Source organism: Gasterosteus aculeatus, chromosome 11 (assembly GCF_964276395.1).
Source record: "Gasterosteus aculeatus chromosome 11, fGasAcu3.hap1.1, whole genome shotgun sequence".
NCBI classification, from domain to species: domain Eukaryota; kingdom Metazoa; phylum Chordata; class Actinopteri; order Perciformes; family Gasterosteidae; genus Gasterosteus; species Gasterosteus aculeatus.
The window spans coordinates 15,576,477-15,596,936 of record NC_135699.1 but is presented as its reverse complement, the minus strand read 5'-3'; the positions used below and the strand labels follow the sequence as shown (position 1 = coordinate 15,596,936).

General features: G+C 46.4%; 1 protein-coding gene across 1 annotated transcript in view; it reads right to left on the bottom strand.

Moving 5' to 3' along the window:
* Positions 1-1,973: 1,973 nt before the first annotated feature.
* Positions 1,974-20,460, bottom strand: part of hs3st4 (heparan sulfate (glucosamine) 3-O-sulfotransferase 4) — a 51,021-nt gene continuing 32,534 nt past the window's right edge. Inside the window, exon 2 of the mRNA XM_040191845.2 lies at positions 1,974-2,845. Coding sequence (XP_040047779.2) covers positions 2,191-2,845 — 655 coding nt within the window. The 3' untranslated portion in view covers positions 1,974-2,190. The remainder of the gene's footprint in view (positions 2,846-20,460) is intronic.

The following is a 20,460-nucleotide window of genomic DNA, read 5'->3' as shown; positions in this document are numbered from 1 at the left end:
ATATTTTAATATTGAAATGCCGGCGCTTGAGCAGTGACCTCTTGATAAGCGAGCGATGCTCCACCGACGTTAGTCTTCTTTACTCGATGCTGATGGACCAAATAGCGCAGCGTGACCCCCACGGGGAGGAAAAGGAACACGTCGACATGCGTCGCAGCTCTCGCAGGGTGTATCACGGTGGTTCCGCTTGTACCTGAAGCAGACAAACTGTGTGTGTGTGTGTGTGTGAGCGAGAGTTTCCGTTAAGGAGCAGTTGGATCCCAGTTTTCACGTCGGAGGAGTTTCCTCACGCGTGTGATCCTGAGAATTTGCACATTCATGGACGGGGAAAAGGATTCCTCATCGGTGGAGATTCAAACTACACAGATGGACCGAGAGCGAAAGCCTCTTCTTAAAAGGGGACACGTCGGGTTTCTTTTTCCTCTGAATCGGATTGTCTGCTCGAATGAAGCTGTATTGGTTGGCCTCTGAGAACAATATGGCGGACCCTTTTTTAGTATAGATAATGAAGCCCGGGGTGGAGACGCTTGGGTTGGGGTTGCATTTAATTCACTGCTTCACTGTTTTCACAACCTTTTTACCTTTTTATTGCATGTTGTAATCTGTCGTGCAGAGAAATCACGGCAGCAAACGGCTTCCCGCCGAGGAGGAGGAGGCTGCTGCTGCAAAGAAAAGCCTCCGAGCGGAAGTTGTGAGACTAGGTGGAAGTTGTGTTCTACAAACGGCCGGTGTGGTGCTTACTTACTGATTGAATCAGTGGCTCCGTGTGAGCAGCTGCGGGCCTCCTCAGGGTGACGGACAGGTCTGTGGAGAGTGAATCAACAGAGCGATGCATCATATCTGTAGAGACCAGCGGCGTGCAGCAGACTGCATTTATTGACTTATTGGCTGTATTGATTGTCTCAATTGATGGAAAAAAGACCACAGACAGACCCAGTGCAAGTAATATAAATATTACATATATAGAAATATGGTGGGTGAGTGTTATTTTGTTGCTTGAGGGGGAAAAAGTATTTCACAGCGGAAACCCTGTCGTGTTTTGCGACACCAGAATCTGCCCAATTAGTCCCGGTGTTTGCAAGGTAACCTCTGACGAGCGCACATTTCCGCCACACATCACCTCATCCGGTTAAGCGGCCTGGCGAGCCACCCGGGCATGTATGTTGTTTTTCCTTGACAAGCAGATTCTGTCTGACATTGAATTTGTTCCAGCCGCAGCAGTTTATTTAACACGCCATTGATCTCCCGACGACAGAAGAGGGGCGTCGCAGCAGATGCGTGTTAACAAACCGCCCCCCCCACCCCCCCTTTTCGACACGTGTTACTGCGACAAGGAGGCGACTCGCGGGGCTGAGTGCCGCTGGGGGGTTCGTTGGGAATTCGGGTGCATTTCGCACGACTGGAAAATTTTGTTTTTGTCCAGACGCGGAACAGTTTGATCCGCAGCGAGCTCTTTACGTGCGGTACGTGGATGTAATCTCCCCTGCGTCGCGTCGGAGTGCGCGGCCATCGGTATGCTAATATCCAGCGATGCAGTGGAACAATCCAATTATTGAATGACGGCCGCTGTGCAGCAGCTCCCCTCATTGAATGTGTGCGCAGTTAATGAGTGCAGGGCATGAAGAACACTGACGCTGAGTAAATTAACACTTTGGTAAACTTAGACTGGAACAGGATTGTCTCCACTCAGAGTATCAAACCGAGAAGACGAGCACGTGGGAAGAGTATTCGCGTATCGCCTCGTTTTGTGTCTCTTCTAAAAGCAGCAGGTCTGAGAAGACGTCAAACAGAAAGTTCGTCGACACAGAACATCCGTTTGTAATGCCGGCGAGAGGACGCGAGGAGGCAACGGACGGAGTTCAGCCTTCGGGCTCATGAGGAAAGGACACTTATCGCATGCATTGCCTTCGTCAAACATCATCTCTTTCACATCAGCTCTATGCTTTGACAACAAAAATGAATAAATCGTCTCCTTTTCACAAATATAAATATATTTTATGTTTCAGTATTTACAACAATGATTTGCCATCATCATCAACAACATTAGTATTGAAGGGAGAGAAAAAGCATGTCGGTAAACTTGCTAATGGATACAGACACTGCAAAGACGGCCATGATTGATTGGCGTGCTCGAGCACTCGTGAAGCCGGGCGATGTAGCTTTTAATCTGCGAAGGCTGGTGGAGGTCCGCTAGTCCTGAGGGCCGCGAGATCCACTGTCCTCCTGCAGCTCCCACTCAAAGTTCTGGCCCGTCATTTGGTAGAACATCATGTTAAAGGGTTTGTAGAACTTGTGCAGCCGGCGAATCACGTCCGGGTCGATTTTGGGGTGAGTCCTCCCCTTGGACTTGCCGAGGCAGCGCGGCGTGCTGCTGTCCTCGGGCTTCTTCAGACACGGGAATCCTTTCGTTTTGTTGAAGTAAAAGTGTTTGTCCGTGACGATCCGCTTGAGCCCCAGGAAGTCCTGCACTTTGGCCATTTCGCCGGCGGGATCCACTATGAGCCTCTCGCCGCTCACAAAGTGCATTTGGGAGAGCGGGAAATACTGCATCCAGCTCTCCAGGTGCAGCGCATATATCCCTATACGCAACGCGCTCCACGAGGCGTCTATGAGGCCCAGCGTGCGGTTCTTGAAGGCCAGGACCTCGAAGGTGGAGATCTCCGGTTTCTTGGACAAAGTCTGCGTGTAATCGGAAATGGCCCTGGTGACCGGGTTACGCACCACTATGATGAGCTTGATGTCCCGGGCCATGGAGTGGATGCGCTTGGGGGCGTGGTTGGTCACAAAGTAGCTGGGCGTCTTCTCCATGGTGATCTGGCCTTCCAGCGTTGAAGGCATCAGGTCCCTGCCAACACAAACAGATGAGGGGTCAGTTTACGGTGCAAATGAAACACCCAAGGACAACCGCTCCAGCTAATCTGGTACATTTCTTAAGCAGTACATTATCAGAAATTACAAGTGGAAATAGCTGTTGTTAACAGTGGACACTGTGTTGTGAGGAGCAACACGCGGCTAATTGCATCCACGGAGTAATATGCCAGAGATAAAAGGGAACGAGAAGATGAAACGGCAGGCAGGCAAGTATGCTCATTGCTTAATTGACTCCATCTGTGTTACTCCAGGAGCTGTTTTGGAACTTTAATAATGAGTTCCCTGCATATCATTAATACCCGGCGCCCGGGGTATTGTTTTGTCATACATTGATTATGTATGCAAGGCTCGCGCTCCGAACAGGCGGTTCCTTCCCCCGCGATGGGTGAAGGCTCCGCTTCCCCTCGTCTGAGGTTGGTGGGGGTTTGGGGGGGGGGGGTCTGTTCACTGAAGTTTGCGCGGATTCATTACCACAATCAAGGGGGATAATTTGTGGTACAATAGAAAACGTCCACGGCTTGAGAGATCGCTCTGCGCGTGAGGCCGTTTGCCGCCGTCTGAGGCCGCGCTGCGACAAACGCACAGGAGGGCGTCTGGTTTTGTACACTTTCTATTTTTGTATCAATGAGAAAGCAAAGCATTCGCCTTCAGCGTCTCGCATTGTTTACACCGATGTTCATTCCAATCTGTGCTGCTAAATTAACAACATTAAATCCTTCGTGAGACGCGCTGTATGTTCCACCATTTAACAAATATGAGCTCCACAATATAATGAAGGTGAACTAAATCTAAGCACGAATACAGTTTAAATTAAGTCATCTCGGCTTGGAAATTAATTTGTGAACAGCCATCCCCAAAATACTGTTGGGTCTGGAAAAATTGATCCACAATTCCGGGATGAAACTTGTTTCTTTCTCTCTTGCTCCATAAGACGACTCGGCACCACGGACCTACAGTTGTAACGACATGGTCACATCAATCTTTTGCTGCTTGGACATTTTCTAAATGAACTGTTCTCCAGCAAAGAATCCAATTTACTCTGCAAAACATAAGAGCTGTTATGCAAGTATCGACCACACACACATGCACACACACGTGCACACACACGTGCACACATACTGGACTGAAAGTCTCACAAGTGGTCTGGTAATTGCATCTCAGTAACCGTATTGCCTTCCTGATGGGTAATTTCCCTCTGGATGGTGTTTTGTCTCTTGACAGCAGAGAACTGTGGTTACTTCTGGGCCTGTAATGGGATATTAAACATATCAACTGCACAGTGACCAGAAAGAGTATTAGTTTTCATTATATTCCATCACTTTCCACACGTCTCCCCCCCCCCCCCCCCCCCCCACACACACACTATAATGAACGGCTAAAGACTTTTGTAACCTTTCAAGGACTTCAGCTCTGCACTGAGGTACAGTAGGTGGAAGGAATCGCCTGGAACCTGTTTACTGTACGGACCTGAACTGGTTTAGGGAAGTGTATGTTCAAGGATCGAAGGCGTAAACGAAAACGGGCCGTTGTCCTCGCTAATCGTCACGCATTCCATTTATGCAACCATGGAAACTGGCAAAGACGGTTCACGCGGGTCTCAAAGCGTCACCGCGACGGAAATCAAAAATGCTGATAAACAAACTCATTTCTCTCTCCGGCCTCGCAGCGGAACCGGCGTAAACACGAGCGAACCGTAAACTCTGCTGTCTTGTCTTTGTCTCCGTATCAGCGGCGCGGGTCATTCCGGTGGGTGCAGATGACATCCGGAGCGCTGAAGAGCTGCAAACCACCTGCTGTTCGCCGCTGCAGGCTGAGCGTTTCTACTCATGTGAAACGGTTTTACTTGCATTGAAAACAGAGAGGGGTAAAGCTAAGAGCCTCTCCTGCTTGAATAGCCCCTAAGAAACGTGGAATAGTGTCCACGGTGAGTTGCATGTAACGGAATCACCTTTTTGGTTCTTTGAGAGATGCATTAATAATAAAGTCAACAAATGCACAAAGACTCTTTGATATTTTGACTGGCCTGAACAGAACGCAGTGTCGTCCTTTGGAAAACAGCTGAATGAAGTCGTACACCATTACGCAAAAGTAATTTAAGAATTTCCTTGCAACAGATCCATTAAATGTAAACTAAACAACATCTAAAGTCAAGCAAATGGCCGAATATAGAAAAAAACACCTTTTTCAAACTACATTTCTCCAGTGGTGTCGGGGTTGTATAGTTTGACTTGGGGAAGCAAATCCATTTCACACCCATTATGCATGAAATTCAGATGTGGAGGATACCCAGTTGTCTCCAAGGGCTGATTCATCATCCAGAACGTGCAGCATCCCGAATCACAGCGGATCTTTTGTGCCTTGACGCCCACCGCAACATTCAACTCCATGTTTCATGACGTTCCGGCAGACGCCCGTGCGCCGGGAATATTTTCAGGCGCGATGAGCTGAGGGATCACGCTAACTTACATTCCCGGACAACTAACGTGTCCGAGCTGTTTCTGGAGGAGCCGAGTTTGCTTCTAATAAACTCTGGCAGGGAAATAAGCCTTCCCTGCCCCCCTCCCGCCCCCCCACAGGCTCCTCATTTGGATTGATCAGGGCGCCGCTGAGGAGCATCAATCCGAGCTTCCTCCACGTCGTGTCAAATGCAATCAATTATTCTAAAAGAGTCCACTCATAATAAGCTGCTGGGTCCTCAGAGAGCACATTCTGGAGAGGTGGGAAGATTTCTGTGATCCACTGATTCATTAAAAAAAACCACACACACACATATCGAGGTGTGATTTGTAGAAAAGCGTCTCAGTATTGACAGAAAACAAGTGTTTTCTGTCGCACACCAGCGCCTGAGCTGAGCGGATAACGAAAGGCATTTGTATTCAGGTGTAACTCGAGTCCGACTTGGAACATCAATCCGGGGCGTAAAGCGGCTTTTCATCAACAACAGTCAGCCGGGACATTTGAAGTGAGTCTCACTGGTCAGTTGGCAATGAATAATCCCGTTACTTTACGCTCTGAGTGACATGTTTGTGATTACAACAGTGGAAAAAAAAAAAAAAAGACACGGTTTACTGAGAGGTGCAGGAGGAAAAAAAAAAAAAAAAAAAAAGTATAAAAATGGTCGGTCAAATGAGTCATTCTTCAGCGGCTATCGGCAAGTGGATGCGTACATGTTCGGCGTACATGAAAAGAACAAGCCTAGAGGCCGGAGCACGGAGGGTCTTAGAGGGTCTGTTGTGGAGTGGGAGGCTTTGTTTTGCTACGGTGAAGGTGCAACTTTAAGGAGGCTAAACAAATACAGAGAATGCTGCCGTTCTGGCTGAAGTAACGGTGGAGAGAGTTTGCTTTGTTTTGTTTTCCCTCAACCTGAATGTGACCTTCCGGGCTGAGAGTAGTGGAGGGATCCACTGCATGTGGTTATGCAATGTGCATGGTGCAGGTTCAACTGTGAATCAACATGAAGGTTGTCCCACATGTTGAAATGGGCATCAACCATTGAGTGAATCACAATCAAATCAAATAAATATTAACATTGTCTTGCATCTTAGTCAAGAATATCTGTAATGATGATAAAGGAAATACTACATTCGTTTCACATTCTGTTGTCAGACAGGGGACCAAGTGCTTCTGTAGACCACATGCACCACAACCTCACACCTCCTCAGTAGCCAAATACAACATTATTGAGTCCGGTGGGATTTAAGAAATCTACGTCACGTCTGTTGAGAGGCAGGAGCAAACCGTCGGACAATATCAAACACGTCACAGCCTCCCCGCTCCAAACCGGCCCACGATAGTTCTGTAGGACCCGACAGGATGGCTGAGAACACTAGTGACAGCTGGTCCTGATCAAAACCTCCTCCCTGGAGATCCCCCTAAAGGCCGTCCCGCTTCCATCAGCGGGCGAGCCAGGTCCTCTTCTCCCACATCACCGGCCCGCGTTCATCTTCACTTTGTACATGAAACCTCCTGAAAATAAAGCGCAGGGACGTTCTTTGAGCTGTGAGTGAAGCTTTTACATTACTGGCTGTGCAAAGACACCGACGTCTCCTCATACGACCAGCAGGAAATAAAGTTCTTACGTAATGGATCGTCTGTGCTGGAATTCAACAGCAGTAGTTTTAAATATACATATTTCTATTCTATCGTTCTTTCGCTGTGAATATTTTCCTTTCGGATGAGCTGACGAGAGCTCATTCGGTTTGATCACAATCGTCCTCAATATTCTGCATGTGTTATTGATGCTGCCAGTGCGACCACAAGCGGTCGCGACGCGCCGCTTCCCACAATGCAGCAGCAGCACAAACACACGAAAGAAGAGCCAGTGTCATTTATTGATTTGGTTTGGAAGATGGCCTCATGTGTATAATTGATGATGATTCTGGCTCCTTTTTTTTAAACAGAATGTTAAACTTTACAGAAAAGCACAAACTGGCCAAATGTCACACGTGAATACATCAGAGTCAAAGGCTGAAATGTTGCAGATGTGGCTCAGTTAAGCACAACCAATTAATCTGACAGTCTGAACATGATAGATGTCCACGTCAAAGAAAGATGCAGCGCTTTATGAATACGGAAGTTGACCAAAGAGGAAACTTTTTAACATGAATTTGCATCCGTGCTTATTTAGCGCGTGACATTCATGAGGTTTTAAAGCATATTTGCATCTTCATGTGAGGTGACTGGCAAAACAGCAGGTGTAAAATGAGCATTCATTCCTGGCGCTTCCCACCCTCTGCACCAAGCCTGCAGAAAAGATGACATGATTGAAGGGCATCAATTACCTCGTGGAATAAACAACTGGCTGCAGAAGATAAAAAAAAAAAAAAAAAACGTCTCTCCGTGAGAGCGGCGCCATATGGCTGAAGCCATCATCGCAAACAAATGGAACAAAGGCGGTCGTTTAAAGACGGCAAATGAAAGCGCGACTGCGTCTTGTTTACGTCCGTGGGACAGTGTGCAGAGGACGCACGATTGGACCGCCGGCTCCCAGGGTCCGCGCGTTGCCCTGACGTCATTAAAACGCGCTCCGTCCTTCCCTTCTTTTGGCAGCGCTATCTATTTAACATGAACGCTTGCAGGAAATCACAGTGACTTTTCTTTCCGTTTCATTATGGAGCCGTAGGTCAGGGTGACACCACAAAGACGGGCTGCACAAACCCCTCATCGGTGTGCAGCCACATTGGCACCTTCGCCCGGCAATAAAGACGGATCACGATTCAGAGACTTCTGCGGGGTTTCTCTTCCTTTTTATTGAAACGTAACTCATACAAATATCAGGATGAAAATCACAGCAAGGCCGTCTTGTTACATTTGGTAACGCGTGGGACGTCAACGTCGGCCTTTGTCCGCCCGGTGGACGGTCTTAGCAGCTGGCCTCACATATCTTGTACACCTCCAGCTATTTACACCTTTCTTCCAAGGGAAGAAAACGCTTCTGTTAGTTTGCAAACTACACTTTGATTAGTTTATAACTAAGAGTATCTGGCAAAAAAATATGAACCTTCTTCACTCCTCGGTGTCAAACTAACGGTCTACAGGACACGTCTTTTCAGCGCGTTGCTGGTTGCACATGGTGGTCTGCGGCCGCCCCCCACCCTCAGTCTGCTTGGGATTTTTAAGTCTCCACACTACAGGAGCATTTTCTCAGAGCGCCTAATGACGGACGCCGGAGGGTTTACATTGTAGTCACTTGAAGGCTCTGTAGGCGTCAGTCCCGCCGGGGGACTCAAAGCGTCCGTATTGGTCGCCGTGGGAACCAGGATATGGGCTAAAGCCTCCATGTTCCTCAGCAATGAACCAATTCTCGTAAACTGCACTTTGACCTTAAGAACTGAAACCACGCCGATGATTAAATCAGCTGTGTTTTGTCTTTTTGTCACGTTGTCGTGAGACTTAACCTACAATCTCGCCTTTTTTTTTTTTTTAAACCAAAACATCTTCAACAGAGTCAGTTCAGTTGAGACCCGGATGAAAAGGTTTCGCTGCATTTTGTGCTCCGGCAGAAGAGCTTGCACTCGTCGTTCTTCGCGCGCAGCAGGAACCTCACAGGGATAAATGGTGTGGGAGTCTCCTACTGCGTCTCGCATTAAGATGAGCGAGGAAATGAAGACGACAAAGACACATTTCATCCACGGGCCTGAAAAATATCCTGTAATGATGAGCCAAATAACGGCTGAGCTGACTTCAAGGCTCTTTGAATACATTAAGCGAAGAGTCCTTAAAGTCTCCAGTCTTCTCCGGGTTTTTGTGGATAAGCGTCCGACCTCGACTGCGAGGAGAAGCTCCTGTGGCCCGACGTAAGTCCCGTTACCTTCATCCTCAGCGGGGGGAGTCGAGCTCGTGTTCTGATCCGATTTGGGAGAAGCTGAAGAGGCCTGGGTTACTCCGTAATGGTCGGTTCCCCTGCGATCATCACTGCAGATCCCATAATGCTCCTTTCAAGGCCAGAAGATTTCCACACGTTCTATTATTAGGAAAACACGGCAGGTGGCGTTTGACAAACATTAACTACGCTCCAGATACATGCGTCATTTACAGATGCATATTTGGAACATCTCCCACATCCGTGTGCTTGAGTACGTGCCTTTGGATCTTTTTTTTAAAGATCTCTCGCGTGTGTTTAATCCGCACAAAGTGCATCATCAGCCGGAGCGTCCTGAATTCAGGAAGGATTCAACACATTTTCTTGCGGGTTTGGTGTTGTGATGATGTTTAAACGGTCATCAGCGCTTCGCCCTTGTATCCTCGGTGTAGGTGAGTGCACTGAGGATTACGCACACGCGCCGCCGGGTTCGTGGTAGATGAGGAATCATTCACTTTATCATCAGCGTGTTTCATCTGAACAGCTGGACCGGTCCAGAGGGAGCTCTTATTTAAACCGCGGCCACAGGCCGGGCCGCTGAAAGTAATTTACAAGTGAAAGGTTCGTGAAATACGGCTTCTGGACGGAGATTTGTGGCAATTCAAAAAGCGAAGCGCGAACAAAACGAGTCAGGCGCTAAATGTCAATTAACTAAAAAAGACATTCTTCACATGCCGGTGTGTCCCAGCTGAAAAGTCTGGTGCATCTAAAGAAGGACGAAATGATGCTTTGATTAAGCTAAATTATGTCATAAACTCAATGTGGCAAAAGAGTTTTGGTCAAAATCCTCTCAGAGCTGCGGAGGATCGAACGAGATGTCAGTTAGAAACACCAGAGATATTTTGAAAGTGCATCATTTCACGTCGCTGTGATCTAAATGTGTGTCGGGCTTAAAAGGCATTGCCTCCTGTAACATCTGGATGCATGGCAATCGACTGCTAAGAATGTTATAATCATGCAGACAAGGCCTAAGCTGCTCCATTACGGGCTAAGCTGACCTATCAGTGGGGCTTTTGCTAATCCAAATTGTGCTTTAGCTGGCAGAGATTGCTCAATTCAGGAGGTTCTGCTGGGAGGAAAAAAAGGAAACAAGCTGAAAAATAGCACACCTGCCGTGTGAGCTGCTATCATTCACGAGATATGAATCTCTTATGTGCCCAAAACGCTTGGCAATTTTTTTTTTCATTTAGAAAAGCTTATTTTCATGGTGGATTTTCTATTTGCCGAACATATAAATACCAGCAGTGACCGAAGCGTCCGTTCAGCTGACACGAGATTAACAGCCTCGGCCGTCAAACTCTTACATCACACTCAAATGTGATGAGTGACAGATTTACTTCTGCAGACGGGGGCCGGCTCAGAAACACTTGTTTTATGCACGTCTGGTTTCTCCTGCATAGTTTCACTGTGACTACGTCGTGAGGCCACATCCCCTCGGATACACTGTGGGAGGCTCATCTGCCACATCCGGTAAACGATTTGGGCGATTAAATCTTTGTAAGATTTGATCTCACAACGATTTAAATAACCAAAAACAACTTAATCGCTCCTCCTGGAGTTACCTGCTAAGGATGATTTGAGACACACAAAAAGAACCTTTCAGGAAGAAAACGTGTAAACGGCGACTATAATCCTGCCGGTGTGAAGTTCAGGCATCTGAATCGTTATCGGGAACATCTTTTTTATTATCAGAACCGCTACTTGCAACGACAATATTGGCCGATTACCCACCAAACGTCCCGAGAGCTTCATCCGGACCTCCAGCCACAAACCAACTGACAGAAAACCTTTTCAAGTTGAGCAAATGAAGTGACAAACACATCAGCTCTGTCGCAGCCCACTGAACGTCTCGCATGGTTTTCAGTGGTGAAGATGAGAGGAGGCGTGAGGCTGTAATCCTTGAATGCATCCCGGTGTCGCCCGCAGCCGCTTCTGGAGCAGCTTCTTTGTGCACGTCGACTAAACCCCAGCGCGCACACACCCGTAATCTCCCCGGCAGAGGAAGTTTGACACGAGAAGTGAGTCTGCCATAAATGCACAGCGCACAAATGCAGGATAATGTTTTGGAGATCCACAGATTAACTGGTGTAATCCGGGCTGCCGCGGGGAAAGTTTAAAGATAAATGTGGCAGATGTTAAACCTCAGGTTTTAATCCATTGTTGTGCCTACATGCTCCTTATCGGGGGGGAAAATTAAAGAACTGTCTCATGCTGCGACTTTTAACTGCAGAACATTATCATTTTCTTGCAAATTCCTGTTTACATTAGCACAAAATACCAAATGCTCCTTTTGGAAAATGTCAAAGATAAAAGAAAAGCCAGAAACCGAACCAAAATTCTGTGAATTAACTTAAGTCTCCCAAATGTTTTTTCCAACTAATTTCCTGCACTGACTGACTGCTTCAGTGTCAAACTGCAATTTGCAGTTTAATTTAAAAGATGAGAGTGTTGAACACAAAAAGATGTCTGCCGGCCTGAACTCGTAGACGGAAGTTATTCTGGTGGGAAATGTGCCGCCACTTCAGCGCCGTGTCAACCGGACAAGTGCAAAGTGAAACAAATTGTAGTGTAGATGAAGCGCGGAGTAACATTAATAAATAGTGACACGCCGTTGGTCTCATCAACTATGCTGTATTTGTTTTACAAGGGGCTGGGGGGGTGATGCGCACAATGACATGGTTTTGTCATTCGCCGCACACGCCGTCCAGGATCGGCCACATTTCTGAAATATATCCAGTGATTAACTCCTCAGCTCAAGAGGTCACACTCGAGCGCCCCGACAAACTGCTCCGGGGCGCCGTGAGGTCACAACAAGTCCGAAATATACAACAAAAAAAACCCCACTGATGGTTCGTCTAAAGCAGCGGTTGCCAAACTCAAGAATGCCGCGGCCCAATTTGAAATCTGAAAATCATTTGCGGCCCACCCAAACCTTTAATCACAACTCTGATCAAAGCATAAACTAGTGATGATTAAATGACCTTAAGAATTCAACCGATTCAAAATGTACTAACCGACAATGTATGTTTTGTATACCATTTTCTCCGGATCTCATATATATTTACTTTAATACTACAAGAGCTCGCCCCATTTGACATTTTCATATTCATTTCAAACTTTTCAAAATTGAAAATTAAAAAGATTTTATTGATTTATTGCAAAATGACCTCTCGCGGCCCACACTTTGGGAATCGCTGGTCTAAAGGCTCCAGCGATGGATGAGACACTCGACAACGGATCGTTTTAACACATGTTGGCTGTTTAAAAGCCCCGAGTAAGCCGCCCCGGGGCCACAGCACCCCGTTTGTTCACATACTAGTTCCTCCATGGAACGCATTGCTGCGTGATTGCCGCCTGTAGCCAGAGGAGGAATGGCTCTGATTTAATTTTCTGCATGGAGTAAATCTCAGACGTACCTAGTTTGAAACCTGCTAAGTTATAGCGGCGGCTGTGCTTCATTACTGCAGTAGCTCTGTGTGCGTCGGCAGCTGCGCATTTATTTTCTGCAAACCTATTGCTGACCATGAAAATCCCTTATCAATAACCAACACTTACCGCCGGTGCGCCGCCACCACAGAGATGCATAAGTTAAAGTGAATTATCCATATTCGCTGGGTAGCGTGTTTTAATTACTTTAGAACCTGCTCTGCTATCTCGAGCTGTCTGCATTTCACATCAGTATTTAATTAAGCACAGTGATCAAATGATTTGGGAGAGAGAAAAAAAAACTGCATTGCGGCTTTTTTAGTGCTTCTCCCACCGTTACTGCAAAAGAAGCTTTTGGCATTTGTTTATTTTGTCAATAAAAACCACTGTGAACCCCAATGTATCGCACATAGAATGTATTCTTCTGAAAGTCTCAGGCTCAGAGCCCTTTGTAGCTTCCACTCGCGCAGACGTGTCTTTTAATCTTGTAATACGTTCAGATATCACTCACAACAACTGTATTCTTTCATGAGTTCAGTAAAAAAAAGTTAAATGTTTTATTGTCATTATTTTAGGTGTGCTGGTTTATACATGTGGGATACAAGTGAATGACGTGACGGGACAATGGGGCCTTTCAGTTGGAAATCTATGTCAGATTTGCCCATAAAAACAGCGCAAGGTTAGTTCCTTCTGTTCAGTAAATAACACACTTTCCATCCAATGCGTTTGACCTAAATAAACATAAAAGGCAACTCAAACCGGCTCGTGTGGTTTTAAGCCGTGGAGGTGAGGCGGAAGAAGTGTGGGAAAAAAGAATATCGCTCCACCGATAAGCAGAAAGGTGTCTCAGGATTGTTTGAGAGGGCTTTCAGCAGAGCGCACGTGACGCCAGCGCCGCTGATTGCCTCAGGTGCATCCACTCTGCTGATGACCCCCCCCCCCCGCCCCGTATGCCCCGCCCACCTGCAGTACCCGCAGGGAAGGCAGCCGCCCCGACACGGTTTTCACGGACCGCCGCTCTTTTTCAATTTGGGGGAAGGAAGATGCTCTCCGTGCATGTCTACGTTCACCCGTTCACACCGATTTCTAAATGCTCACACACACACACACACACACACACACACTCTAATGGCAGAGGCTTTGGGAGCAATTTGGGGTCAGTGTCTGGCCCAAGGAGCCACGGATTAGCTGGGGATCAAGTTGACAATCTGGCTCAATCCAACACACCACGAGCAGCGGCAGTGAGTCGGACCTTCATCGGCCGATCGGTGGTGGACCTCGCTGAGGCTGATGATGCTGATTGGGAGCAGATCACAAAAACCTTCTGGGAATTCTTCCCAGAAGAGCGGAGGCCTCTTTAGTAGCAGATTAACAAATGACATCAGGGTTGTAATGTTACTTTAGCCGTTTAAAAGAGCAAGAGGCAGTGTTTTGAAATATATCCGGTGTTCTTCATTTTAGTAGATTTGGACTCACAGTTCATTCGTTTCTTTGCAGTCATCATTCACGCAACAAGAAATCAGGCTGAAACTGCAAATATCAACGGTCATCTTGAGGATATTATGAAACTAAGCGGGGTTTCGACGGGGATAATCTCAGATGAGCTGAAATGGGCACAGTGCTGCGAACGCTGTTAATGGGCGGCTTTCACGTCGGAGCGTTGCGGTTAAAAGCCCCCCTGAAAGAAGCCCCCCCCCCCCCCCTTTGAATAATCCTCTGCTTGGTTCTTCTCATGATCACATTTCAAAACATACGTTTTCAAGTCAACTGCCACGACTAATCTCTACAAACGAGATGAACGCGGTGTGCGATGCAAAAAAACAAACAATGTGTCGTTGTGTTTGCAGCTTGCTCGGGGGAGGCGGGGGAGCCCCAGAAAGGATCAGGACACGAGCAAGAATATTATCACAAAGTACACCTGATGATTGCCTCATCGACCATCACCTCAGCGAGAGAGGAGGCTATTAAAAGGTTCTTCATTCTCCCTCTGCGTCTTCATTATTTCTCAGCGCAAAAAATGGACGCTGACACCTCAAACAGAGCGGCCGAGGAGATGAGCCTCATATGCATTCCCCCAGACCCCCCTCCCCCAGATGTGTGAACAAAAGTGATGTTTTCACACACTGATATATTTACTTTCCTGCCTAGTGCAAAGAAAACGCCCTAAATACACATTTAGTTGATTTTGTGTGTTTGTGTTGGCTACCAAATTTAGATGTGATCATAATTAAACACAACATTACTATATTATATTTACTTTATTACAACACTAAAAGAAAGGATCTGAATGTCAGTAACCGATTCCAGCAGCTTCATGGTGATGGTGACTGCGTTCCTGAAGTCTTCATTTCAGTAGCAGTTACATTCAGTATTTATCCATTTTATTTTATATGAACTTAATAAAAAAAACAAAAGAAAATGAGGACATTTGAGAGCCAAAAACCTTTTGACCCTCATGTGTCAGTGAATATTAAGATTTCGGTCTGGACGTGTATCATTTAATAATTGAGACAACAAATATCAGAAATGTTGTAAAGCCCGCAGCCCAAACGTAATTATTTCATGGGAAAATCTATTCAATCTTAACATTATTCACCCGGGGAGTGTGGACATCATTTTTTCTTTCCCTGGAAAAACAACAGAGCGGCAACAAGAGTCTCCAAACAGCTGCTGGAGAGACATTAGTGGGACGGCTGGATCAAGCCTGAGAAACACGACGTATGCTCCGTGATAAAGACGTGGTTCGGGTCCCATTTGGACAGCTCTGCGTCCGTGACGACTTAATGCGCAGCCTGTGACAAGCAGAACCATCTCATGGCCGCGTTGTCACACGTTCCCAATGCAGCCTGTAATTATTCATGTTGCTTAAGTGCTCCAAAGCTGAGAAAGTGTCCGGTTTGACTTATTTACCGAGACAAGCAGCCAGCTGGAGGGAGATCGGGCTTGTTTTTTTTCCTCCTCAGTTCAGCAGGAATCATTGTACATTTTGAAAGCTAAAGAACTGTGGCGAAGCCAAGAGGTCTTTGAAGGCACGGGGAAAAACAATTGGTGGTTTCTCACGATCTCTAATGGCTTGCAGGTAATTAACATGTGTCCTTTTCTATACCTTCCTAAAGGTTTGACGTCCCTGACATGCCGGTAATCAAACCAGACACTTATTAAGTTGTCTGGAGCAGCATTCAGCAACACCGTGCACCCATGGCATTTCCTTTATTCTCACAGCAGATGTTCCGTGCGATCTGACGCGGCACCACAGGCGAGTAAAGCGCGGCTGGTAACGCGCTGAATACCACGTGTCTGCAAATAGCAGATACAACCCGGACAACGCTTCTCAAGAGGTATTGTGAAAACAACAAATAGGCCGTTTTTATGCACTGATTTTTTTGCTAAATTGATGGGTAACCGTCTTAAATTTAAGAAAAAGCACCCGCCTTTTTATAATTAGATGTTTGAAGTTTGAATCAAGTTCTCTCGCAGAGGGAGCTGTTTGGTGAAGTTTCGTTGAAATTAACGGGAACTAAAGCAGGAGTCCAAATAGGCTCCATAGACCCAACTGCCCCACAGACTCATCAGCTGATTTAGCATTCTCTGGTTATTCCTTATTCTAATGACATAGAGTTTTAAAAACAACTTCTTCTCAATTTTACTGTAACGAAACACCACTTGAATGTTAATGAAGTCGTTCCAGCGACCTCCGAATCCGATTTAAATTCGATACATCTCTTGCCAAGACTCGCTCAGCGGTTGGCACGGACGTAGCACCAAGCTAGCCCTCACTGTTTCTGTTTCAATCAACGTGAGCTGTCCTAAATATCCTGAACACCGGCCTTCTTTAGTAAGGGGGGTGTAGGAGGGGTGGGGGGGGGGGGGGGGGGGGCAACGGGGTAATTAACAGCTGAGGCGATCCAGGACCGTTTAGCCCGTGTCGTCTCCGGTTTAATGAACCGCAGAGAAACGTTTTTTTTTTTTTCCACAATGAATTGTGGGAAACTGCGGGTCCGCTGCGCACTTAACATTCGGGCGGCGATGGAAGGAGGAGGAGGAGGAACGATGAAGAGCATCTGGTTCCTTCCGAGTCCCGCAGTCATTAGAACTGGATCAACAAAGTGAGGATTTCTACAGGGAATAGGTCTCCTTCACATGAAGAGATGCTCTTAAATAGCCTTCTCCTTCTGCATAGCAATGTGCACAAGCGGGAGTATTTTTAAATCTGTCAAGACGCGGCGGAAGAAAAGACAGACAGGCGCTCGGGCTTTTGTCTTGAAGCCACGTTACGGCGCCTCGTCTTCCTCTTCCCAACCACGGTCCTGCGCTCTCCTCCTCGCACTTGCATGAACTGCTTGTTGTACTTTAACATTAGAATAAATCTTGTCTAAGCGGCTGTCGTTCCTCCGGCTGTCAGAGGCTGTTACCCCGCCGTGTTGTGATACCCGTCCTCACGTACGGCCGCCTCGTGAGATTTCAGGGAAAAGTCGTTTAAATGTCATTTTTTTTAAAACACAGCGACGGATCGCGGGCGTGGAAACCTCTACCGCAGCCAATTAAAGATGAACGTGACGCGGGCTGATGGGCGGACGGGAGGTTATCGGGTCGCTCGTGTTTCGTAGCAATTAGCCGGCCGCGGTTCCCGTGAAGGGGGAGCCGCGCGGCACCGGCACATGACATCACTTAGCCGCCGTCGAGGCCTCTGACCTTTTCCGCTGCCGCGAAGACTGTCGGGTTTTCTGATATCACAGAGAGGGCAGACACCCCCCTGACCCCCCACACGGGGCCACATTTCACTGCTCGTTGTTGATGCCTTTTCTTGTTCACAACAAAGCGCCTTTTATTGGCTTGAAAAATAAGAAAATGCCTCCTGTGACCTTTTCAATGTTCCACCTTTGCCGTTGAAGTTGGACCTGTGGTTCCAGTTATTCGCCTCCCTGATCGTCCGGGATCATGATCAAATATTCAGCGCACAACACCAGCTGAAACGGTGGTTGATTCGTATCAATAGTCTTTCCCTATAAGGCGACTTGGTTTCAGCGGAACCCGGTGATCGGGGATTAACATGCGAGCGCGCTCGGTTTCGCCGTGTTCCTGTTCGTTTCCGCCGCACTCGATTAACCTTTTGCTCGGGTTTCAAAATGTGATGCTAACATCGCTAATGCAGACGCGGGCGACGCCGACTGAAATTTGTACAATTTGTACAGAGCGGCGAGGGCGCCGTGGCGTGAACCCTCTGTTCCTGTTCTGAAGGAACCGATGAGTGATCACATATTTACATTTCTGTAACCTTATCACATCCGCGGCGAGGAGCCTGTTTCAGCAGGAAGGACTAATTGAAGGCGTCCGAGATGGAGGTAAAAAATGTTGAAAGATGTTGAAAGATTTAAAACCATTTGATAATGAACAGCAAATGCACGATGAGTAAGGGAATATTAAAATAAAGTGTTCTCATTGAGCGCGGGGACACGTTGGACACATAGTGCTTTATGTCCTCAGCCTCCCCGGCCAGTATTGTTGAAAGTGATGCACGCGTTTGTCGAAATATTTTATTCCCCATCGTCTTTGCATCAGCTCCTGCTAAGCCGTCAGTCTCTTGAAGGCTTTGTCATAAAACCTGACGTCCCCAGTGCAAAATCAGACTTTATGTACTGAAGTAGCTGCAACTAAACAAAGGATGCGACATTAATCTCCAGCCTGTAGCACTGAGAGCATCAGATACTGAATTATTGACAGTCTTTTGTCACTTTTGTGAGGCACTCGTCTGCAGTTTAACAGGTAAATCTGTCAACGATATTATGGCTTAGATTTCCTCAGGTGGAAGCAATAAACAAACCAGGAAAAACAAACACTTGAACCTGAATGATCAGACGCCGTGCGACGCCGTGCGCTCGCCAGGACGGCCCTCCGGAGGAAAAGACAACAACAGCATCATCAAATATGTATTTGTTTGTCTTCTCTTCTGAAAACGGCGTATTTGATCGAGGTAACAGAATCGCAATTTAGACACAAAGACGATTCGAGCGAAAAACAATGGGGGCCGCCGAGAGGACGTGACCGCAGTGAACAACAGGCTAAACTTTGCAATGAGTTCCCAGCAGTGTGACGGGGTTTGTCTACAGCAGTGACACTTGTGAATCCTTTTCATGTTTCCTCCTGACATCCGATGTTCATCAAGTCTGCTACTTAAAACCCTCTTCCAGTCCTTGAGCTGCTCTCCGTTGGACGCGCGCCTTTTGTCTCCCGCTTCCCGCTAATTGCCGTAAGAGAATTATCCAGCGCAGCGACGACAGCGACGTGATGTGTTTTGGATTGATTTTTTTTTTTTCACTTACTGTGATGGAAAAGATGGCGGATTTCACATCGAGGTGCCTTTGTGCCTCTCTGCAGTTTGCAGCGGGAGACCGGCGAGGTCAAAGGTCAGCGACATCAATATGGATTTATCTTCTATCAGTTATTGCTACAGTCTTCTTTATGAGATGTGAGCGTCTGTGTTGCAGCCAAATACACAATGACACACCACCTAAAGCTTTAAATTAATTTAAAAAAAAAACTCCTTTTCATTTATGGACATCAACTTTGAAGATCTTTTCTGCATTTCCTAATGTCCAATGGAAGAGCGGACCTGTGTTGAAGTTTACTTTGAAATCTTTCCTGGAGCGTTTGGCCGCATTCGCTCCTTTTGTCCGTCGTCTACACGTCAAAGACACTTACCAACCCGTATCAATCCATCTGGGAAAGGAGACGCAAAATGAAATGTGCCGGATAATGACAGCCATGACAGGCCCGATAAAAAGGCACACACACACACACACACACACACACACACACACAGGATGATGTGCAGTTATTAAGATATATATATATATATATATATATATATATATATATATATATATATATATATATATATATATATGAAGACATCCTGTGTGTTGAAACCTGTTCTAACCTCATATCTAGTTGGACCTGGGTGAGGGATAAATTTGCTCCTGAAGTGGGTGGTTACCATGGTGACGCTAAGAACACTAAGGACAATACCAAGGCCATCTGTTTATTGGAGTAAAAAAAAAAAAAACAGAAAAAGAGGTGAATAGAAAGCGACAAAACCCGAAACTCATTTGAGCAGAAATTGTCGGCAGATGTGAGGTTCAAACATGGGACAGAAAAAAGTATTTGTTCAAATATAATGAATATTTAAGTTTGAATAATTCTAATGAATTATTCATTAGCTGTATATTCATTATACAGTACGATTATTCCTTATGCTTTAAGTAAATTAATAAATATAAAGAAGAAAACATTGAGTCCACCTATTTACACGATAATGAAACAAGTATTCTACCTCAGTGTACGACCACGAGACTCTTACTACTTATACTGCAAAAATATGAAACGCAAATTGAGCTGAAGCTCAGTGAAATGAGGGAACGTTTCAGCTGCTTCGTGAGGTCGTGACCCACTGCACATTCAACACGGATCAATGCAACGGAACACAATATAGCAGCCTGAACGAGGGGGTTTCTGTCAGTGAGAAATGCAGGTCAATATGATGCATTATGTTGTTATTAGTATTTAGGACCACAAACAAAATATTGATTGATTAGAGTGAAGCTTTAGAACATTACTGAACGCGTAGCCTCAAGCTAATTTGCAGTGCCTCTTTATTGCCCTTAATTGCTCTGTGCGGCCTAAATGCTAACACCATAAATGTTTCAGCCACCGCTAATGAGCGACAGCGTGGACGTGGCGTTTTATGGGTTGTTGAATCGTGCACCTTCATGAGTTCATTTACTAATGTGCTCTGAAGGGTAATG